Source organism: Lemur catta, chromosome 11 (assembly GCF_020740605.2).
Source record: "Lemur catta isolate mLemCat1 chromosome 11, mLemCat1.pri, whole genome shotgun sequence".
NCBI lineage: Eukaryota > Metazoa > Chordata > Mammalia > Primates > Lemuridae > Lemur > Lemur catta.
The window spans coordinates 12,709,572-12,732,163 of NC_059138.1; the positions used below are offsets into that span (position 1 = coordinate 12,709,572).

The 22,592-nt window shown below is 35.1% G+C and overlaps 1 protein-coding gene across 8 annotated transcripts in view; it reads right to left on the reverse strand.

The window, feature by feature from the left end:
- LOC123647663 (putative RNA-binding protein Luc7-like 2) overlaps positions 1-22,592 on the reverse strand; it is a 54,805-nt gene that overhangs the window by 30,359 nt on the left and 1,854 nt on the right. The window contains exons 1-4 of one of the 8 annotated variants that reach the window (XM_045565299.1): positions 20,930-21,111; positions 18,113-18,213; positions 10,120-10,190; positions 8,425-8,519 (exon numbers count right to left, since the gene is read on the reverse strand). In XM_045565299.1, the coding sequence (XP_045421255.1) occupies positions 8,425-8,519; positions 10,120-10,177 (153 nt within the window). In that variant the 5' untranslated portion in view covers positions 10,178-10,190; positions 18,113-18,213; positions 20,930-21,111. The other 7 variants (XM_045565305.1, XM_045565301.1, XM_045565300.1 and 4 more) reach the window with 7 other exon arrangements.

Here is a 22,592-nt window from a genome sequence, read left to right on the forward strand (position 1 = left end):
TACTTTTGTATCTATTTCTGATCCTAGATAAGCAAAAATAACTAGAAAAAATTAAAACAAGAGGTCTTGCCCCACAGAGAACATACACACAAGATAAATAACAAGTGCCCTTTCAGCAGCATAGACAGCAGGTGCTATACTAGGTTTCAGAGGCTAAACTGCTACAGGCTAAAGCAATCCTATATAGTAAACCAGGCAGGATTTAAACCTGTAGAGAGGAAAAAAGATATTGCATGCAGAGAAAAAAGGGTAAGCATAAGAAGCATGCTAGGGAAGGAAAGTAATGAGACAACAATGAATAAACCAGTTTGGTCAAGAGAAGACCATGCTGATTTATTCAATCAACAGAGAGATAGACTGGGCTGTGGATTTTACATTTTTTACTACAGGTATAAACAATTGGGAACTACCATAAGTTTCTGTGTAGGAACAATATGTCAAGTTGATTCCCACTCAGGAATGACTAGCTTCTTCTCAACATTCAGATCTCTTCAAATGTTACTTCTTCAAAAAGGTTTTCTCTAACCACCCTGTCAGAGTAGCCCTTTGCCTTGGCCCCCTCCCCTACCCCATCCCAAACACACTGAAATACCTAACCATGCTTTTTTGTCATAGCACTTATCACTACCTGAAATCATATTATTTCTTTTCATACTTGGTTGTGTGCTTCCTGCATTACAATGTCAGCTCTCACCACTAAAGCACAAACCCATGTCCACTTCTGTATCCCCACCACCTAGTATAACATACAGCACATAGTAGGTACTCAAGTATTTGTTAAGTGAGTGAATCAATAGTAATCTCAGCCATCAGCAACACTTTCAGAGAGATGAAAAATTAAATTACTCCTTGAAGTGTGACTCCTTTTTGTTAACTTTTACATTTAAAATTAGTTTTTCAAAAAAGTTAAACAGTCACATTGGTTTTTATTTGCAGATGGTATGATTTCAGAAATAACAGTTCTAAAAACAAGCACTGTGAATTCTCTTTACTTTCTCTATTCAGTCCTCATTAATCTGATCCTTCTTTGCTCATTCTTTTCTATTTCATCCTCTGCTTAATCCTACTGTTACTTAAATTTAATTACTCTAAACACTATTACAATAGAGAAAAAACAAAAACCTATCTAAACTCGGAAATTTTACAAATTACATCATCTGCCTAAATCAATACATACAGCTATATTTTTGATCCTGTAGACCAAAAAATCTTATGGGATAATATATATTCAAAATGTTCAATTCTATATAGGTCACACTCAAAACACTATATGCTTATAAAAGTGCCCTTAACGAGTAAGAATCATCAAACTAGAGATGATTTTACTAAGTCATTTCATTTTGCCACTGGCACATCAAGGTATAATAGAATTCATCACATTTTAAAAAATATTTCCAGTGATAGAAATATCCTATCTATAATTATCTGTAACTTTGCTTGATGTTTGTAATCACTTATATAATAAAAATACTTTTGTTTCAAGTTTTCATTTATTACATGTTTGTTCTGTTTAATGAGCTACATCCTCCAAATGATGTATTTACAATGCCATACTACCTTTTTCAATGAATAGCCTTAGAGAACACACTACTTTCCTAAGACTCGTTAAAATACATTTTATGAAACCATATATATTTCTAAAAAACATCTGGAGAGCTCAGGAAAAATACTAAAAGAATGATTCCTGGTTCTTACCTTACTAATAAGCATTTGAGACTCACCATATAAAAAACCAAATGTGACACTGAAATATATTAACACATTAACTGCCATGTGAGTTGTATTTAACTCATGCTAGTTTTGAGCCTGGGGCCTCATGAAGTATATGTCATTCACAAGTCTCTTCACCTTGGGAGCCGTGAGAACTATTTTTCAAGTTGCATATAAGTCACGCACAGAAAACAATAAAAAAATAGCAAATTTTTCATTAAATTAGAAAGGATCATTTTGTTTTCTAAGTTTTATTCTATTTTCTTAATAAAACACTGTGGCCCCAAGGAAAAATTTTTTTTTCTAGTGTGGCAGTCAATGTGTTAAACACACAGTAGGACTATGGAAAACGATCTGCTTCAACAATGACTTACAGACCTCCCTATTTTGTTTAGGAATAACTGGTCTCTTTGCTACTTTCTCTTTATACTGTCTCAAGAGTCAGATCCAAGATTTAAGATTTGCTTTTACAAAAACGTGGGGGAGGCTAGGCACAGTGGTTCATGCCTATAATCCGAGCAATCTGGGAGGCTGAGGTGGGAGGATCGCCTGAGGTCAGGAGTTTAATACCAGCCTGAGCAAGAGTGAGACCTCGTCTCTACTAAAAATAGAAATATTAGCCGTGTGTTGTGGTGCATGCCTGTACTCCCAGCTACTCGGGAGGTTGAGGTAGAAGCATTGCTTGAGCCCCAGGAGTTGGAGGTTGTTGTGAGCTAGGCTGATGCCACGGCACTCTAGCCCACGCAAAAGAATGAGACTCTGTCTCAAGACAAAAACAAAACATGGGGGAGAGAACATAAGTGACTATAAACAAAACAAGGTAGGCATAAATAAACTATTTACTAAAGCTGGTTGATAGGTACATGGAAGTTCACTTTATAACTCTCTACTTTTTTTATGTTTGAAATTTTTCATTGCAGAAGTTAAAAAGATTCCTCCCTCAGACTGATTCAACAATAAAAGGTATAATTAATTTGCATTTGCTTTATAAAACTGGACATCAACACTGTAGTCCATCATACCTATACTGATGTGTATTTGTACTTAACCATTAATCCAATAGACAAAAGTGCTGACAAACCTCAACTAGAGACAAGAACTAAAAACCAGAACAAGATTCTAAAACATATGGTCTGTGGATCGCCTTAAAAAAAAAAAGTCACCTCCATAAGCCTGAAGGATATTATTTTAAGTAGTATATAAAATGAAGATGATAATATTATTCAGAATAGAGCCGGGCATGGTGGCACACACCTGTAGTCCCAGCTACTTGAGAGGCTGGGGTGGGAGGATTGCTTGAGCCCAGGAATTCGGGGCTAGCCTAGACATTATAGCAAGATCCTGATTCATAAAAAAAAAAAAAAATATTATTCAGAATGATAGAAAAGGGTTATCTACTTCCAAAGGGAGTAAGCACCCCAAGTTGAATAGTTCAGAGTATTCACATGCCTATTTGCTAACAATTCAAGATTTGGTTTTTAAGGTTTGATAGTAAAATTTTGATTATTCACTGGGAAGCTTTAAATGTGCCTCTAACTTCCTAGGCACCAAATGCATTTTTGGTTTCTACAGTCTCTAGAAATGTTGGTTAAAGGAATGCATACGTTTTTATAACAGACTGAGAAAAATAAAACACAACATATCTGCTGAAAAAAAAAAGGACCATATACTTCAAAGCCAAATCTGGTAAAAGCTGGGTTATTCTGCTAACTGTGAAGCTCTAGAAATTGGCTGTTAAATTAAAGGGGAAAAAAAAATCAAGTCAGTAATCTGGGCTAATGCCAAAAACACCTGTTAAATAATACTAAGGTAGCCCAAAATAAACCATTTCTGGGGAAGAGGTTATTTAAATTTAAAGAATCTACAGTTGAACTTTTCACATTTACACGTATAATCACTATCATATTTTGACAAGCAATTTACCAAAACCAAGATACTCTCCGTATCTGTTAAAAAGTAACTTTTGCCATTAACAATTGTTAATTTCTAAAACTCAAAGTTGGTTTTTGAAACAATTTAATTAGCACTCTACTTTTGGGTAGGTTGAATACAATACAGTGAATGGACTCTGTTCTAGATGCTGGGGATATAGCACTGAACAATACAACGTCCCTGCCTTTATGAAACTTACATTCTAGTGGCTAGTTGAGAAAATTTGGTACAGATCTACTTCTTAACACTTATTCTGCTTCTCCATATTTTCATGGCTCTTTTACTTATGTACTATCAAAGAGACTCCAGCAGTCTTAAAGTTCAGGTTTGTATGTATCTAAGTAACTGATTTTAGACCAGGCCTTAAAAGAACAATCAGGGAAGCAATAAAGGACTTTCAATTAGTAAAAATCACACTTTGGATAAAACCCAGAACCTACTAGGGCACCACAAAACTCAGAATTTTTGACAACCAATACTCCCATCCAATCACTTCAAAAAGGCAAATAAACTTTTACTTTGATAATGACTTTGACAAAGTCCCTAATCCTGTTCCTAAGTATTTTTCAAGATCAGTTCTTTGAAAATGCCCTCATTTTTAATCAGCAGAAAGTCCTTTTAAACGAAATTTCATGGAAAATCCCTATATTTAACACATTGCACACTAGAAGAAAAAAATTTTTTCCTTGGGGCCACAGTGTTTCATTATGAAAACAGAATAAAAATTTCTAAAACAAAACAATCCTTTCTAATTTAATGAAAAACAAAATTTACTGACTCCTATTCATTTAATCATTTTTAGAATTGACTTGTCTCAGGGTTCATCCATATTGCCAAAAAAAAAAAAAAAAAAGAATTAACTTGCCAATATTAATTGTAACAATAACATCAACAAGATTTTTCATGGACCAAATGCAGGGTTTTGCTTCACGAGGCCCTGGGCTCAAAACTAGTGAGTTCAATACAACTCACATGGCAGTTAGTGTGTTAAAATATATATAATTCTAGTTGAAATAGGAGAGGCTGGCCTACTCCCAAGTCCTTAGTGCATGAGATACCTCCAAGGATGTTTCAGAAACATCTCAAAGTCACTGCCCCAGGTAACTGTGTTATAAACAACTAACAACAACAAAAATTTTTTTAAGTATTTAGATTTAAGCAAATCTAAGATTCCTACATGGTATAGAACACTGTGATTTTTTTTTTGATTGTGAGATATTGGACGAGCACAATTTCTCTAAGCCTTAATTTTTCCCATCTATAAAATGATGACTTTACATTAGAAGACGTTAAGGGCCTATCAATGCTAAAATTGTATTATGATGGCAGCTATAATAAAATTAGTGGTAGTCATTTCTGTACTTTGGACAGGCATATTATGACAGTATACATTTCCATGTCTGTAGATCTTAATTTAAAGCTCATTACATCTTTGGCTTTAGATTTAATGCCTTCTATATATTAATGCTATCATATTCCGTTTTCCCAAATTGCAACTACTAGGAAAGATTTTTAAAAGCACTTCAATATCTTCATCTTTCCTCAGGGAAGATACGCACCAGAAACAACGTATTGGGGGGAAAAATGACAAGTCAGCTTAGATTTTTTTTGTTTTGCTAAATCTGAAAGGGGATGCTGCTTACTTTCTGCACAGTGAATAGAACAGGGAGAAATCAAGTCTGTCAAAAGGAGGAAAAGAGTGGGACTACAGTAAGAAAATATTCTATATGAATAGAAAAATAATCCAAGTCTTTGATGTACAGTAACCGCCTAAGCAATAAGAAATATTCATATTTCTTATAAAAATAATTAGCCAAAAATCTAATTATTTTGATTCTGTTCATCTTACCTACTCTGATTAATTTATTAGCTTAAGAATTAGTTACACCAGACTAACAAAGGTAAAATGTTACAGGAGCATTTTTGTGAAACTGAATTTCATTCAGTATGAAAGAAAGGCCATACTAAATATCAATTATGAATACAAGTTTTAGAACTCACACTCTACATCTCCATGTGTTTGATATAAAGTCCAACCTCTTTATTATGAAAAAAGCCGGGGAATACATTTCTGTATATTCTTTTATATTTATTTTTTTAAGAGATGGGGTCTCAGTATGTCGCCCAAGCTGGACTCAAACTCCTGGGCTCAAGCAAATCTCTCAACTCAGTCTCCTGAGTAGCTGGGACTAGAGGCACAAGCTATCACACCAGGCTTCTGTGTTACTCTTTTGCTAAATAATATAAAGTATTGGTAAGTCTATTCTGCTGAAAGTGACACATCACACGAACAAGGTCAAGGAAACTAAAGGGCAACCTTCAGTTGTACAACAAAGAAAAAGCATTATAAAACAGTAGTTATAATTTAGTTATTTTCATTCTTCATTTAATATGTACAAAGAAATAGACATCTTCAACATAAAGAGTTATCAACTATTAGACTCTGTCCCAGAAAAGCATTTGTTCTGTAGGAATTGGTTGCCAAAGAAGTCAAAGCTTTGTAATTACAAACCATTTGTACACAGGGTGAACTGTTATAAACAGCACTTTTTAGTAATAATAGGGGTCATAAGGAAATCACACAATGGATGGTTTTCAAGTTCTTAAGGATACCACTCTGTGACAACTCTGGAGCCTCACAAAGTCCTTTAGCTAGTCTTCAAAACTGCTTAAATTCTGCAAGAGGTTCACAACTACTTAATCTTATCTTTACATATGACAATCTGTTGTCTATTGGGCTGGCAAAAGGTAGAGATTTCTCCTCCAGAGTCTTTTCTGAAGATGCCTTTGGAAGAGCTTGTCTTAACTGTTTTTTATGTAATCCACAATCCCATCAATTTTAAACTTCATCATTATGTTCTGTACCATTAAAAAAATGCTACCAATTAAGACAGTGTTTTTCTACCATAGATTTTAAGATGTACATTTCAGAGTTGTCAAAATTTGAAAAAAAAAAAATGTGTATCTTAAACTTCATCTATAAGAATTTTAGAAGAAGGAAAAGTCCCAGAGTCACTCATCCTTTTTACTTAAGATCATAAAGGATCAAGTATTCCTTGCAAAGTAGAAAGCATGCTGGACAATCAGATCAGAAAATTTGAGTCTGAAGAATGGCAAAATGTTAATAATTTGTTAAACCTGAGTGATAAGTATTAGGTCTATGACTGTTCATTTTACTATTCTATCTCTGTTTATATATGTTGGAAATTTTCTGCAATAAAAAACATTGCAAATATTTTTTAAAAATTGGAATTTGGTCTCAGTTTCAACAGAGCTCAGTGATTTCGAATAAGTCACTTTAATAAAGCTAAATTCCAATCTGTAAATTGTTGGATAAAATAACTCACAATCATTTTAAGAAATAAGTGAGCATAAATGTGTTACAGACATTATCAGATGTGAAGCACAACTGTGAACTCATATTTTTATTATCAATGCCATACCTGAAGAATATAACAAGTCAAAGTCTTGCTATGGCTGGTTTTAGAGTATTAAAAAATAAAATAAATAAAAAATAAATTCTGCCCTTTTGTTAATCTTATTCTCAAAATTTATCTGAAATAACCATTACATAAAATGACTTTAACTGTTACATTTTATACACTAGCAAATATGGAGAATCAAAGTATACTACAATTACAGATTTTATAGATTTCAAATGCATTATAGCACAGTATAAAATACTTCAATTATATAAACTTTAAAGAGTAGATATAAGAGAGCTTATTAACTGTTATATTATCTATCACAGTCCTAATTCAAGTGCTCAGAAACTAGATTTCTTGCCTTGTAGTATTATCTTTTTTTAAAAAAGGCTCCTTTTTTCCCTTTTAACATAATACAGTTTCAATTATTTTTCCTACTGGAAAAAGACATGTTTCCTATTGCATATGCCTTGATACATCTCTCTTTAGGGTATGTCCTTAATTTAACTCTTCCTATCAAAGAAGAAACCATGGATGTAGACATCTCTAAGGAACTCATAGCTTCTGAAAAGGCAAGCCGCATATCTTTTCTTCATTTCAGTCAGTTTTGGCAAATGAGAAATAAAACCAGCTCAAGGTTTAGCCCGTTAGCTCCCCACTACCATCGGATGCAACGTGAAGAGAAGCTAACTATAGTAATCACTTCACCCAGACCCAAAACTCAGGGAATCAAATCCTTTGTTCTGTTTAAATAGGTCCATTACCACGTGTGGTTTTATCTTCCAAATTAAGATGATAATATTCTAAGATCAACCACCATCTCTGTAGAGACAGAATCTCAATTGAGTTTTATGTTATTAGGAATCAGCAATATAGATAAATTTTAAGTAATAAGACTACTTTCAAATTAAGCTGTGTGGATTTATTTATTAATGTTTTCCCCCACTGATTCCACAATATAAATGTGCACAAATCTTAATAAAAATGTATACTGTTCTGTACAAAAGTCTACTCTGTTTAATAGCAAAGGCAACTACTTTAAAAATCAATTATATTATTTCTCAACTAAAAGTGCAAATGCTGTATAACATCATTAAAAACTACCTCTGTATTCCAAATGCTTTTTTAAAAATTGCTCTGAAGAATGGAAAAAATATACATATAAAACAAAACATATCAACTACTATTCTGAGGAAACCTATTACTGCAGATTTAAATCATCAGCATGAATAAACAATAAGGGAGGCAACACAGTGTCAAAAAATAGTTAATAATTTGACAAAGAATTAAGACTTCATCAAGTAGTTCATTACTATAGCATACCAGAAATCAAACAATAAATTTAAAAAATACCTACAGTTCCAGAAAGGACATCATGGGGGCAACAATTGAGAAGGTGACTCTTGCATACTCTGTCATCACTGAATTTGATTCGCTGACGAGTAGTATCTCCTGTAATATAGAAAAGTTAATAACATTCAAGGTTAGACAACTAGAAGTATTTATTTTCTGAGAGCCCTACCACCACTAGCTTTTTGTGTGTGGCTATATACACACGCATTTATAAATCAGCTCAAGAGGGATTAGTTTTTTATATAACATCCTATAGAAAAACTATTTTAGACAACATGCAGTTGCAGTAAGTATACTGCACATGTAATTCAAATAGTCAAAGTGGGAAAGCAATGCATTCTGTTAAGTACAGTACTTCAGAAAAGCATAGGGTTTTAGAGCAGGAATGGACCTTAAAGATTATTGAGTCCAACTCCTTCATACTGCAGATGAGAAAACTAAGGCCCCAAGAGGTTAAGCGAGTTGCAGCAGACCCACTAGGAGAGTTTCTACTGGTACACAATGTTCCCTTCTTGATAAGCATTGATATATTTTGTAATTGTTTACAGTAATTGAAAAACATAAAAAGTAATCTTGCAAACATTGCATACACACTGCGAATCCCCACTGAACCCCAGACGCCATTTCTTCCACTATTTTGTTCCAGCTGAAGTGTCTCCCTTTTTGCTGCTGGGAGGAGTTAGAGAGGGTAGAATAACGCATTTAAGAGCGTACAAACCTGGAAGAAGGACTTACACACCAGTCAAACAAAGGCACATTGCCTAAATGAAACGTTAACTTTAATGCCTCCAAAGGTTCCATATCTCCAAGTTTTATGTAGTCTGTGCTGTATACTGCCAAACTGGGTACATTTAAATTCATTCTGTCTTCATATAACACAATACACCTCCTAAGCAACTGAAGCATCCAACTTGCTTATCAAATATGGCTATCTACTCAAAACTTTAAAGAGTCTAAGAAAAAGAAAAGTAACTAGAACTAATAACAAAATACCGATGTTAGTTACAATTTTTTTGCTTAGAATCTCTTTGGAGAAACAAAAGAAAAACTCAAAGGACGTTTCCTCTTTCTATACAGAATAAGCCCTAAGAAATGTGGGTGTTTTATTTTAGCCTTAAATTGATATTATCAATGATGAATGAAAACCTACTGGTGAATTACTGAAGCGAGAACTATTGGTACCAAAAGATACTGTAAATACCTCTGTACTTCACATGATGCCTGCAGCACTCCAAAAACTTTCATCTAGGAAGTGATTCAATCATTTAAATTAATTTCTGTGTTTCCACATATGAATAACAAAAAAGGTTAAAACTTTACCCCTTCATGTGGTCTTACATTGAAGAGCTTAACTTGAATTCAACTAAATACTGTCATTTTTAGATGGGGTAAGATTTTGTTCAAATTGTTTTAACATGGTTAAAAAGATTTAAAGAACATTCTAATTTGTAACCAGGGTATATGAAGTTTTAAGAACAGTAATTTACAGCTACAATGATAGCTTCAGAGCAGTTCAACAATAGGTTTTCTAGAGGATAGTCTCTAGTAGGTTATTTTTGACACAATTTGGAATAATCCATTTAAGTGTTCACGCCTGCTACTATAATAAAGGTTATTTTGATGGTCCTTTTTTCCTTTTAAACACAACTGCTTTTGTTCCACATTCATTAACACATCTGAAAAGTTAGTGATAACTCACGGCTCGGCGAATGCGGGGCCTTTCTGACACTCCCTTGCAGATTGAAGTAGGCAGGCATAGATACATTGAACCTTTACAAATAAAACAAGGGGCCAGATTGTTCAGTTTGTATAGAATAGACTCTGCCAGCAATTTCAATACAGCATCTAGAAGTACATGTTGACTGTAAAGATTCTTGTATATGAAAACAAAAGTGAACAAAATCAGGGTGTTTCATTTTTTAAAACACTGACTTAACAAGTGTAACCCCAGATAAGAATATGACTGACCATAGGTAAAAGTCCAAGGCTGGAGCTCTGGAAAGTAGTCCTTGGGCCAACTGGGGTTTTAAAAAAAAATGTCTCTTAAAAAAAGTGTATTTCAAGACTGGTGAGTGCCTTCAGCTCATGTTACAATGGTACTATGATAAGCTCACACCATAATAGCAATGCCATATTAGAAGCTTTTTTGCTTCCTAGCATACGAGAAAAAAAAAATTTTTTTGTTTTAAATCTGTACCCTAATTATGGTAAGGAATTTAAAAGATGACAAAATTTTAAAAGTTGAAAAAAAAAAAAAAAAGAAAAACCTTTACATATCCATTAATAGTAGCCTCCCTGCTACAAGTATCTAAGCTTTATGATAATGCAACAGCATATCATTTTCAGTGCTTTGTTAAACTAACCGCTCAGGCCTTCAAATAAAATCAATATTCATGGCAGTTTTTTTACTAACCAAATCTTTCATCAAATTTAGTGACTGTTGTTGCTAAATATACCACATTAAATTTAAAATTAAGGCACATGTGTCCTGAAGACTATCAGGTAAAATATGAACAATTCTAAATATAAATATAGAAAGCCAGCAAGTATTTCTGGTGACTTTTTTTAATTTTTATGGATACATAATAGTTGTACATATTTTCTCTGGTGAGTTTTTTAAAAAACAGTTTCTATAAATGCCAAAAAGCATTTAAAAATCACTCTTCACTACAAATGAATGGGTGCTCCATAAATATTTGATAACTGTAGCAAACACAACAAATACAGCTATCAAATATCATCCATTATAGCAATCTTTAAAACAATAAAAGCCCTAATAATTTGAGATATAGAAATACCCTGAGAGGGAATAACAACTAAGTATCTGTTTATTGATATTTTTAAACTTCTACTTACGGGACTTTATGTTTTAAGGTTGACATTTTAAAACAATTTGGCTACGTAACCATGCAGTATTTAATAAATTTATTTGGGCTTATGCCATGAAAGTGCAATTTTGCTAAAGCAACAAAGAATTTTAAAATAAAAATACTGGTAATTTTGGTTTCTGTTAAGGTATCTGGCCCAAACCATGTTTTTCAAAAGAAACTAGGTAAAACAGTCCTATTTACCAAAAAAAAAAAAAAGGACCACAAATAAAGAATATGAACCAATCTCCTTATAATTATTTTATGAGTTCAATGTACTTTACCTTTGGGTTTTGTGGGCACTCATATAAAAATAACCTAAATTATGGGGAAAAAATTTGTCCTGTTACAACGCTGGATTCAAATCACAGAATCAAACCTATTAGTGACTATATCCTCTGTACTAGGCAATGGAGTTGCAAAGAGGCATATAAGACAAGCTCTCTACCCTCAAAAAGGCCACAATTTTTCTAAAGAAATAAGTCATATAAATGAGTAAGTAATAATACAAGATAACATGATCCAAGTGCCAAATGGGTGTTTCAATTGGGTAGTACTTCAGGAATTCTAAGACTAGAATGACCACCAAGACTGGAGAGGTTGGGAAAGGCTTCATATAATAAGTAGAAGCCAAAATTTAAAGGAAAGATAGAACTTAGACCAAAGGAAAAGTAGAAAAAAGAGCATTCCAAACTGAATAAAGCTTACAGAGGCAGGAAGGTTTGGGGAACAATAAGTAAACCATATTTGGCTTTGGCAAATGGCTTCATGGAAGGAAATAGCAAAGCTGGGGCCAGAATAACGTATTTTGGGTAAAATTTGATTTCTTATTTTTTTTTCATTTTTTTAATCTAAATTTCTAGTGTATAGACAAAGTAAAAAAAAATTAAAATAATGAAGAAGAGAGTAGATCAAGTGATTTCAGTCAACAAAAATGTCATACCTGTAAAAACATGGAAGTCTCTCTACCTTATAACCTCCACAATAGTTAATTAAGCTTTGCATACAACTACATAGTCAAGTTTTTAGGATTAGAAACTTGATTTAGAACTTTGGCAGGTGAAGTGTTTTTCATTTTAACATAAGCATCAAATTTTCTTTAATATTTCCTACCAAACAACTATCTTCAAGGTAACAACTCTCTTACCTCCCTCTTTTGTTCAACATTGTTTTTTTTTTTTTTGAGACAGAGTCTCTCACTCTGTTGCCGGGGCCAGAGTGAGTGCCATGGCATCAGCCTAGCTCACAGCAACCTCAAACTCCTGGGCTTAAGCGATCCTACTGCCTCAGCCTCCCGAGTAGCTGGGACTACAGGCATGTGCCACCATGTGCGGCTAATTTTTTCTATATATATTTTTAGTTGGCCAGATAATTTCTTTCTATTTGTAGTAGAGACGGGGTCTCGCTCAGGCTGGTCTCGAACTCCTGACCTTGAGCAATCCACCCGCCTCGGCCTCCCAGAGTGCTAGGATTACAGGCGTGAGCCACCATGCCTGGCTTGTTCAACACTTTCATGAGTTTCATGAATTATAACATTTATTTGGGAACATATGAGTCACAGATAAACAAAAACTAGGATGCATACTATTCCTCTCAAGTTCCTTCACCACTGGTAACACAGAGCATAAGGTGGTACTGAGGTAGTCAGTTTCACTCAGGGAATATGCACAGGTCATTTTAAAAAGAGGACTCCTGTCCAAACTGTACTCAAATACTGCTATTCTCAAAAACCCCTTGAATCTGTTAGGAAGGAAAAATAAGCCCACTGCAATTTCCAACACTGCCATTTTATGGTCCTGCCTTTTTCTGAAAGTGATTTAAACTTAAATTTCAGTAGTAACAGTTAAAACCTTAGCCTAGGTGGTATCTGACATAATTTTATTAATATATATGGTGCATGCTATTTTCCCAATATCCACCCCTCCCCCACCAGTGCTACCCACCCTCTCCCTCCCATACAAACAAGAAATCAAATCAACTTTCACAGATTTAGTTGCTATTTTAAAAACATCAAAATTTTACTTTACCCATTCTCTCCGATGCTCCCTGTATTTTTTTAAGCTGTGAGTGGATGACCATGCTATGTGATCAACAACTGTGAAGGCTAAGCAAAAGTGAACTGAGTTTAGTATTGTAATTTCAAAAGAACCTTCAAGTTTGTAATATTTGACATATTTAATGGTATGCAGAATCCTATTTTACTGCATATTTTCAGGCATTAATGGCAAGCAATTTACAAAAACAATCAGTATTTCTTTTGTACAGAATTAGCTTAGAGCTTAGCTTAGGGAAAACAAAGAGGGAGGAGAAAATTCAACAGCACACAAAGCAATGGAAGCATCCCCATGTCTACAAATGGGGGCAGGGGAGGGGAAGCTCTCCCATATTCTCCAGTGTGACAATCAAAACCCTCCCCACAGGTACAGTTGTCAGGGGCCATGTGTCACAGGTGGCTTGAGACAGGGCAGGCCCCTTTCCTCTGAAAGATCCATAACGCTTCAGTGAAAGGAAAGCTAGATTTAGTGAGGTATAGAACTGAAAGCTTAAAATGTCATGTTTCCCTGATCCCTTGAATCCTCAAAGGCAGAAAAATGTTCCTCCCTCTTTTTCCCTCTAATTTCCTCCCTCCATTTGTTCCAACATAAGCTACCAAGTCCACATAATAATGTCAGAACTGTATAAGGACCCATGGCCAATCTCTAGTCTAGTCCAGGGCAGAAAGAGACCTTAAGAAATGCACAAGTAAAACCTGTGTCTTCATGTGGAACCAAGGTAAAAGCAGGTGACTACTGCTGCACAGTAACTATTATACTCAGGAACCAATCTGATAATTTTTACACCCTCCTCAAACTTTCCCACCAACTCTACTAACTTCTCCCACCTACCTTTGTTGTTCCTTCAGAAGTCATCTTAAAATCCATCTATACAAACCCCTTAGTAATTAACCTTTAAAAAAAAAACCTTATTACTCCTCGTCTCTATGTTCCCTTGTTAATAAATATACTCCATTTAACCCACTATATATTTAAGCAGTTCAAAGTATAGGGTTCATTTTATAAAAAGATTCACCACCATGTTTTAACATAATATGAATATAGATGCTTTGAAAACATTTAATATGACTTGATATATGTTAAACTTTTCGGGCATACATTGATTACATAAGGAAAGAAAAGAAAGAGTACTACACCAAAGATGGCAATGGGGGAAAAATTACAGCAGTCTGATTTTCAAATGTATCAAGTCATTTCTTTCTAAAAGAACTTATAAAGTCATACTCAGTGGTGGTAGCAGTTTTCCCTTCCTCCAGAAAATGCAAACATACGGCACTATACAGTTCAGAAAGGCCATCCCTTGTGATCCTTTGGTTCACATGGCCCTGTAAGTTTATAACTACAAATAGGTACCAATATCACTCCCACCAATACTCCCCATGACAAGCCCAAAATTTAAAAAACACAATGCCCATTGTAGAAGAAATTTCCAGAAAAAGTTCATTCTTGTTGGATATGATCAAAGATTAATGTTTTTAAAATGCTGAAAATCTAGCCCACTTGTCTGTGAAAATCCATGTAACAAAATTATAAAGAATGAGACTGGGAATCAGCCTTGGTAGTAGGAAAAAAGCCTATAGGGTCTTTTAAGAGCTGAGAATGGTGATGATGGAAATGTGACAACAGAAATACTAGAGTAGCTACATTCCAAGGGCTCTATTCCACTCCCTGCCCTAACCCTATCTTCTCTCCTTACACAAAGAGTCTTAACAGCTAGCACGGATGAATGACATTACATTTCTAGGGGTACCTACTTTAGAAAATCTATTAACATATCATTCGAGAATATCTGAGTCACAGGTAGTTTTCTCTTCTTGGACTTAAGAAAGACATTAGAAAACCTGAATAAATAGTTACTTTAAAATTAAGTTCTATGAGCCCAGGATTTGGAGGTTGCAATGAGCTGTAATCACACCACCGTCCTCCACCCTGGCCAGGCAACAGAGTGGGACCCTATTTCTAAAAAAATAAATAAAAATTTTTAAATAAAAAAAATAAAGTTCTAAAGTGGGTTATATAGAATGTGTTTTAAGATATATGTCATAAAAGGGTGGGCATGATGGCTCACACCTGTAATCCTAGCACTCTGGGAGGCCAAGGTAGGAGGATTGCTTGAGGCCAGGAGTTTCAGATCAGCCTGAGCAACATAGAGAGTCCCCCCAAAACAAACAAATGAAAGATATATGTCATAAAAAGTTGCAGTCTGCTAAATTATATATTTTGATATTTATTTGCAGAGCTGCAATTCTGATATAGTAACACTTGCACTCTGGATATCTGGTACCTTCTATTATCCACAACTTTCTATACACAAAATTAGAAGTAATGAAAGCTACCTTTGGCTATGAAGAAATAGCTGAAAAGAATCAAAGAAAAAGTGATTGGCTGATTTATCTATCAAAAAAGACAGTTCTCATCCACTGGTAAAAGCTATAGGAGCCAACTAGAGCCACCCCCCAGATCTTAAACCAACAAAGAAAGGAAAAGAAATGAGAATATTAAAGGACAGAGGTGACAGACAACCAACCCAATGATAAAGGAAGGAAATTAAAATGAAAAACAGATTACCATGAAGGAGACGTGAGCCTTAAAACTACTGAAACAACACAGCAAAAATACTTTGTCACACTGAATACACACCAAATTCACAGCAAGGTGTCCTCTGGGGAAAGGACTGAGACCATGAAGAATATAGGGGACTTTATTTGTAATGCATTATTCACTTTTTAAAATCTGACAGAAATGTGCAAAATAACATTTGTTCATTCACATAGGTGTTTGATTGTCCTTTATACTGTTTAAAACACTTTTTCAAAATCAGATACCTAAAATCAGTATCACAAAATATATCACTTAAAAATAAACATAATTATTCACGTGTAAATCTTCACTCCCCATTAGATTTTTGGTCCCTCTAGGATTATTTTAGCACAGAATCAAAAGATGACAGAAGCAAGTATGTTTATAATCTCTAAGAAAAGGAAAGGAAGAAATAACTAAAGCAACTCAGCAACCTTGGGATACTAAGGAAAGTAAGATTCAACTGCTATCAACAATGACTATACCCTAATGCACATCAACTAATAAATAAACAGAATACCATGTGTAGGGAAATATTCCCTCTAACAGGAGGCAAATTAAATCGTAAATTGTGTAACACAGGAATTTCTCAATACTAATACATAGCTTCTAGACTCTGAGGTGAATCAACTGCTATTCCTAGCAAGCATGCCCTGCTCTGTTCCTCTGTCTATGATGCAGAATCATAGCCACTTCCCCCGGAATTTCTATTCCAGGCTTCTCTTTGATAACCAGCTTTTCCCACAGACAGGCACCTTTTTGCATTCCTCTTGTGAAATCAGTTGGTGAAATTCTGCAGAACTGCTGATCCCATGGACAAAAACTCTAAAGCAGAGGTGAGAAATGAAACTAAATGAGGTAATTTCACCGTGGAGGTCTAGAGGGGCCTCTCTCAGGATCTCCTACATCTCTCTGTGTCACAGGCTTGTATTTCTGGCCAGCCATTGCTGCTTACCGGCTTGGGTATATACAGTTCAATCAGCTTTCCTCTCACATGAATACTACCTAGAACAGTATTTTCCAAAGTATGAGATTTGCACAAAAGATGATTCTAGGTGTTTTACGATTTTACTAACATGAAATTTTACGGTTACATATATATATATGTAACACACACACACACACACACACACACACAAAAATTTTTTTTTTAAGAAGCAGGGTCTCACTCTGTCACCCAGGCTCAAGTACAGGGGCATGATCATAGCTCACTGCAGTCTTGAACCCCAGGGCTCAAGCAATCCTCCTGCCCCAGCCTCCCATTAGCTGGGACTACACGCGCACACCACCACACCTGGTCAACATGACATTTTTAACAACACTCGGTCACTTAGTAAGAAAATTATTTATCATGATTAAGTCAGGAAAAAAGTGCCCATTTGGCAATATTTTTTAGCACAAGGAACCCTAAGTGACAATAGGGTCTAGTTATATCTATATAATACAATATTTTGTTTTATTTGTATTTATTTTCATGGTGATACAAACTTTTAAAACTTAAATTTTTAGAAAGTTAGTTGACATAAAGAAAAATATTAAATAAACAGAAAACAGTAAAAAAAAAATAAAGGCAATATATGCGATGAACATTTGGGAAACATTTATCTAGGACAAGGTTTCTCAAACTTTTAATGTTCATCAGAATCACCTGGAAGGCTTCTTAAAACACAGATTGTTGGGGCCTGATCCCCTGAATTTGCATTTCTGACAAGTTCCCAAGTAATGCTGAGGTTGCTGGTCTGAGGACCACACTTTGAGAATCACTTACCTAAAAGAAGTGATCACTTTTTCCTAAACTGCCAGATAGTAAATCTTTGGCTTGTGGGACATATGACTCTGTTGTAACTATTCAACTCTGCTGTTTTAAGGCAAAGCAGCCACAGGCAATATGCATGCAAGTAAGTGGGCATGTTTGTGTTCCAATAAAACTTTATTTACAAAAAGCAGGCAGCCATGGTGCCAGACCCTGATCTAAAACATACCCTCAAGTAAATAAAAAGGATATATTGTGTAAACTAATAGTAGAGCACAATACAGAACAGAACAGCCAGGTGTTCTATACCTATTATCCAGTAAATATCCACAACCTCTTCAATTGAAAAGCAAAGCTTTGGAAAGTTTAATTCTAAAAGAGAAAACTGGGGTCTGCAGAAATCTGAGGTCTCAAGAAGAGGAAAAAAAAACTATTTACCATATTCAGGAGACATGACAAAAGATTCATCAAGGGCAGCTGGTTAAATTCTTTTCATGTTGAGTCAAGTAGGTCAAACATCTGTAGTACGTGGTTCACAACTAAGTTAGAACATATGGGTCAATACTGAGTGAGTGGTTTTTGGAGAAAAGTTTTAAAGATTCTTTTCTCTGGCCCATGTTAAATAGCAAAACATGACATTTATTCAGTTGACTGAACTACATGTTACTTTCTGATGGCTTTGACTTCTTAAAGTCAAAAGTTACACAATTCAAACAAAAACATGAAGCTGCAGACAATTTCAGAGTTTTTACAAACTACTTTTTTCTATACCCTCAATAATATTACAAAATTAATTGTTCTATTTTAGCCTTGTTTTCCAATATCTACCCTAGCAGCTGCTAGTGCTTGAGAATTTAAACCGAAAAGAAAAAAAAATCGCTTTCCTTCAGGTTACTAAAGCCACAAGATTCCCATCAGAAACTTACCCTCTTTCACTCCCTCATTCCTTCTCCAGCAAGATGTTCCAACTTCCTTCATCTTCTTAGTCTACAATTTCTTAGTAGACTGATTAAGTTGGGTAGAATTGCTTGTTTCCTCAAGAACTACATATACTAACAGCACTGAGCTTTAAGGATTCAATCCATTTCAAGCACCTTTCTGTAATTCCACTCTTGAGGGGAATCTGCCTCATTTATCTAGTCTTACCCACACTTACTGACCTTCAGTTTTAAGCCATCTGCCTATCTCAATCCCACTGCTTCCCTGAACTCTCTCTCAGCAACTTCAAGCTTTAATGCTTGTATGAACTATCTGCTACTGAACACTGTCTGACTCACTAAACTTGACCTTGACCCATGACACCTAATTGCCTTTAAATCCCTATTACCCATCTTGAACATGAAGCTCACCACCATTTATCCTCATATGACATCACCCTACCTAAAGTAAAAGCTACTACTTTCCCCTTATAGAGCTGATGCAGAGATAGACAAAATGATTTTTCTATGGTTTCGATTTATTTTTTTTCACCTGAAGTAAAAGAATGTCTCAAAAGCATCAGCTTACTTGACAAGAGCTAAACAACTGCAGAGAATCCAGGGATAATGCAGGGTCACATGAGGTGATATTTTTATTGTTTTCGAGGCTGCTCTGTAGATAGAAATATTATTCAGAGTTCAAAATGCAAAACGTGGGCCAAACATGGTGGTTTACACCTGCAATCCCAGCACTTTGGGAGGACAAGGCAAGGAGGACTGCTTGAGCCCAGGAGTTCAAGACCAACCTGAGCAACAAAGCTAGACCCCATCTCTCTCTAAAAAAAAAAAACCCACAAAATGAGGAAAACTTTTTTTTTTTTTTTTTTTAACTGATTCACTATGTAGATGCTAACAGAGCTTTCAGTGTTTTGGACATGCCTGGAACACTGATAAAGTCAAATAGTTACTAAAACTGAGAGAAACTACTGTTTAACCTAACATTTGCTAAAATTTCTCTTAATGTTAAAAAATTTCCAAGCTCTAGACTAAGATATATCCCATATCATTTCAAAAATATGAACTTGTACACTAAAGGCTCCGCCTCCTTCAATTAAAATGAATGCTCCAAGTGGAATAAAACAATGGCTCACAACTGACCAAGAAATGAATACGGTTCATCATGTTAATGAGAGAAAATTAAGAGAAAATGCTTTCAATGTTGATGACAAGTCAAGGAACACAGATTACAGTAAAGATGATTTTATAAAGAAGAAATCCACTAAAGAAAATACTACTTCCATCTTTAGTTCAATAATTTTGCAGAAAGGCAGGAATGTCATACTGTCCTATCACTAAACTTATATTAGAAACAGGTAAATGACTTTCTGAACTGTATTTTCCTGGATATCTCCCACAATGAATACCCTTTCAATTTTACATCCCATAAACTATAACTACTGCACAATTTAACTGATCAGCAGAAATATGATTAACATACTCTTATTCATTGAGGAAGCACATCATACAATTAGAAAGATTACTATCAAAAATAGCTAAAATTATCTGAACGATTTAACTTGCCCAAAACATTTCTTAACCACAATGGACAACTAAGATGCTATAAAATTCTATTCTGTATGTTACATTGTTAGCCTACTGGTTGTTTGAGGGCAGGCTGCCATTCCTGGCCTGTTTTAACCTTTCAGAGATGGTCTCTGCTCCCATTTAAAGGCATAAGCAATTAAAATATATGGAACCCTCAGAATTACCTTCTGTAACTTCCCTAATTTCTAAGCTTAGGATGTAATCTAAATCCACACCCTCAATTTTATTTAATTCCTATCTCTTACACCTTCCCAGGCCTTCCTGGGATCAGGACCAGAGACTTCTTATAACAAAACTGTATTTGTTGGCAAAAGGACTTTAGCTAAGGGACACTCTTGTAATTAATCCAGCACAGCAAAAATGACCACAGTCTGTGTGTGGACATTGGGTTCCTCCAACTGTCACATAAGACAATTCTCAAACTGTTTCTTGAATTTTCCTGTGTAGCTTCTCCTTGCTTTCAAATGGAATATGTTCAGGGAAAACAAATTATCCCTCTCCCCTCTATTAATGCTAACAACTAAAACAAAAAGGTATTTATAAGATTTAATGAAGCATAAACTTGAGATAAAGTAAGATACTAGTAATTAATATCTACTTATAGTTCCTCCTTTCTAAGAAAAACTTAAAATTTATTTTTCAACATTTTTTTAGTATAACATAGGAAATTATTTGGTTTCCCATATAACAAATTATAGACTTAACTTGAGGCAAAAAAGTTTAAGTGACTTACCCAAGGTTACAATTAGAGGTACAGCTGGGGCTAGAAACCAGGTCTCCTGAGTCTCAGCCCAGTGCTCTTTTCCTTAGCCCATGATGCCTTATCAGAAAAATCCAAATACAGTCAGACCCCCAGTTATATGGGTATGAGTTACACTGATTCACATATACAAACTTTATATAGTGTGACCAATGTTTCAACTCACGCGGTACCCTGCTTCCATTTATGCAGTATGCCAGGCATCGGCACGATTTTCAGTGGCACACAGGCGGTTGCCACCACCAGGGCCCTAGGCAAAATTGCAAAGAAGGCAAAGTTTGTCTTTGGCCCTCCCACCTCCCTTATGCATTCCTCTCCCACCTCCTGGTCATCCCCTGCCCAGCCTCCCAGCACCATCATGCTGCCCCTGGTTGTCCAAAGCCCCCCACTTCCACCACTCACCCAGGACTGTCCTCTCTTGAAGTGCCCAGTGACCCAAAGTTACCTCTCCATTTCCCTACTACCAAAATTCCTATTCCTAAGGATTCCAGTGAAATTTAGGTAATCTAAATAATTAACTGATTTAAGTAATTTAAGATAAGGTACTTTAACTAACAGACTTAAATCTCCAAGGAGTTTTAAAAGGAACTAATTAAAAACTCTGTTGGGAAGAGGAAGGGGAGAGCAGTATTTTCCCAGAGCACCAGGACTCTTGTGCCACTTCAGATTCCTTTACAGATAGGACACTAAGGATTAAGGGGGTCATTGCCACCTTCAGTGAGATCCACTACCCAAAGAGAGTGGTTGTTTTATAGTTAGTCTCTGGGATTTAAAAAAAGAACAGAGCGGCCTTAAATACCCTCCCACCTACCTTTTCCACCTCTCTCCCACCTCCTGGATCCCCATTTCCACCTCTTAGTGCCAAAGACACCCAACAGCGTTCCCGTAAGCTGTTCATGTGTCCAATACAAGGCTTCCCATTATATGGTTTCAAATTACATGGTGTTATTCAGGGGACGTATCCATGTTCCCCTATCCCTGGATAACTTGAAGTTGACTGTATGCTAAAAAAGAACAATCCTAATTATTTAAAGGTCCTGAATCATAAAATGAAATATGTAAACTCATTAAATATCTGGTAAGAAGGAAAAGAATGTTCTGATTCTTATCTTTCATATATAAAAGAACAAATTTGGATATCTAAAAAAACATTCAATTCTTTTCCTTGAAAGTAGTATCTTTCTTACTTCTGACCCCAATACAGCAGTGAAAATCCAGTCATTTCAACTAAATAATATCATAGATCCCTAATTATGAGTTCATTCGTAAATCCTCTAAGTATGAAGGCAAAAAAATCCTGTAACAGATATATTTAAAAAAATATACAAAGCAGAGCGGATTTTAAGAAATCCATATTTCTGCTGACTACACACACAGAAATATATATAAATATTTTAAAGTTAGCTTTGCAATACCAGACGGGCTGCTTAGTTCAGAAACTTATCAGGTAATGGTTACATTGATCCAACTACCCTCCCAGTAAAATGAGGAAATCCAATCCACACAGAAGATAACCAAAAATGGTATCCATCAGGGATTAAAAGGATCATGTAAAGTAAGTCTTAAATGATTTCTATAATTTTAGTACAAAGATTATTCTGTTAGCTACAATCTGTTAAAGTATGTTCCCAATGCC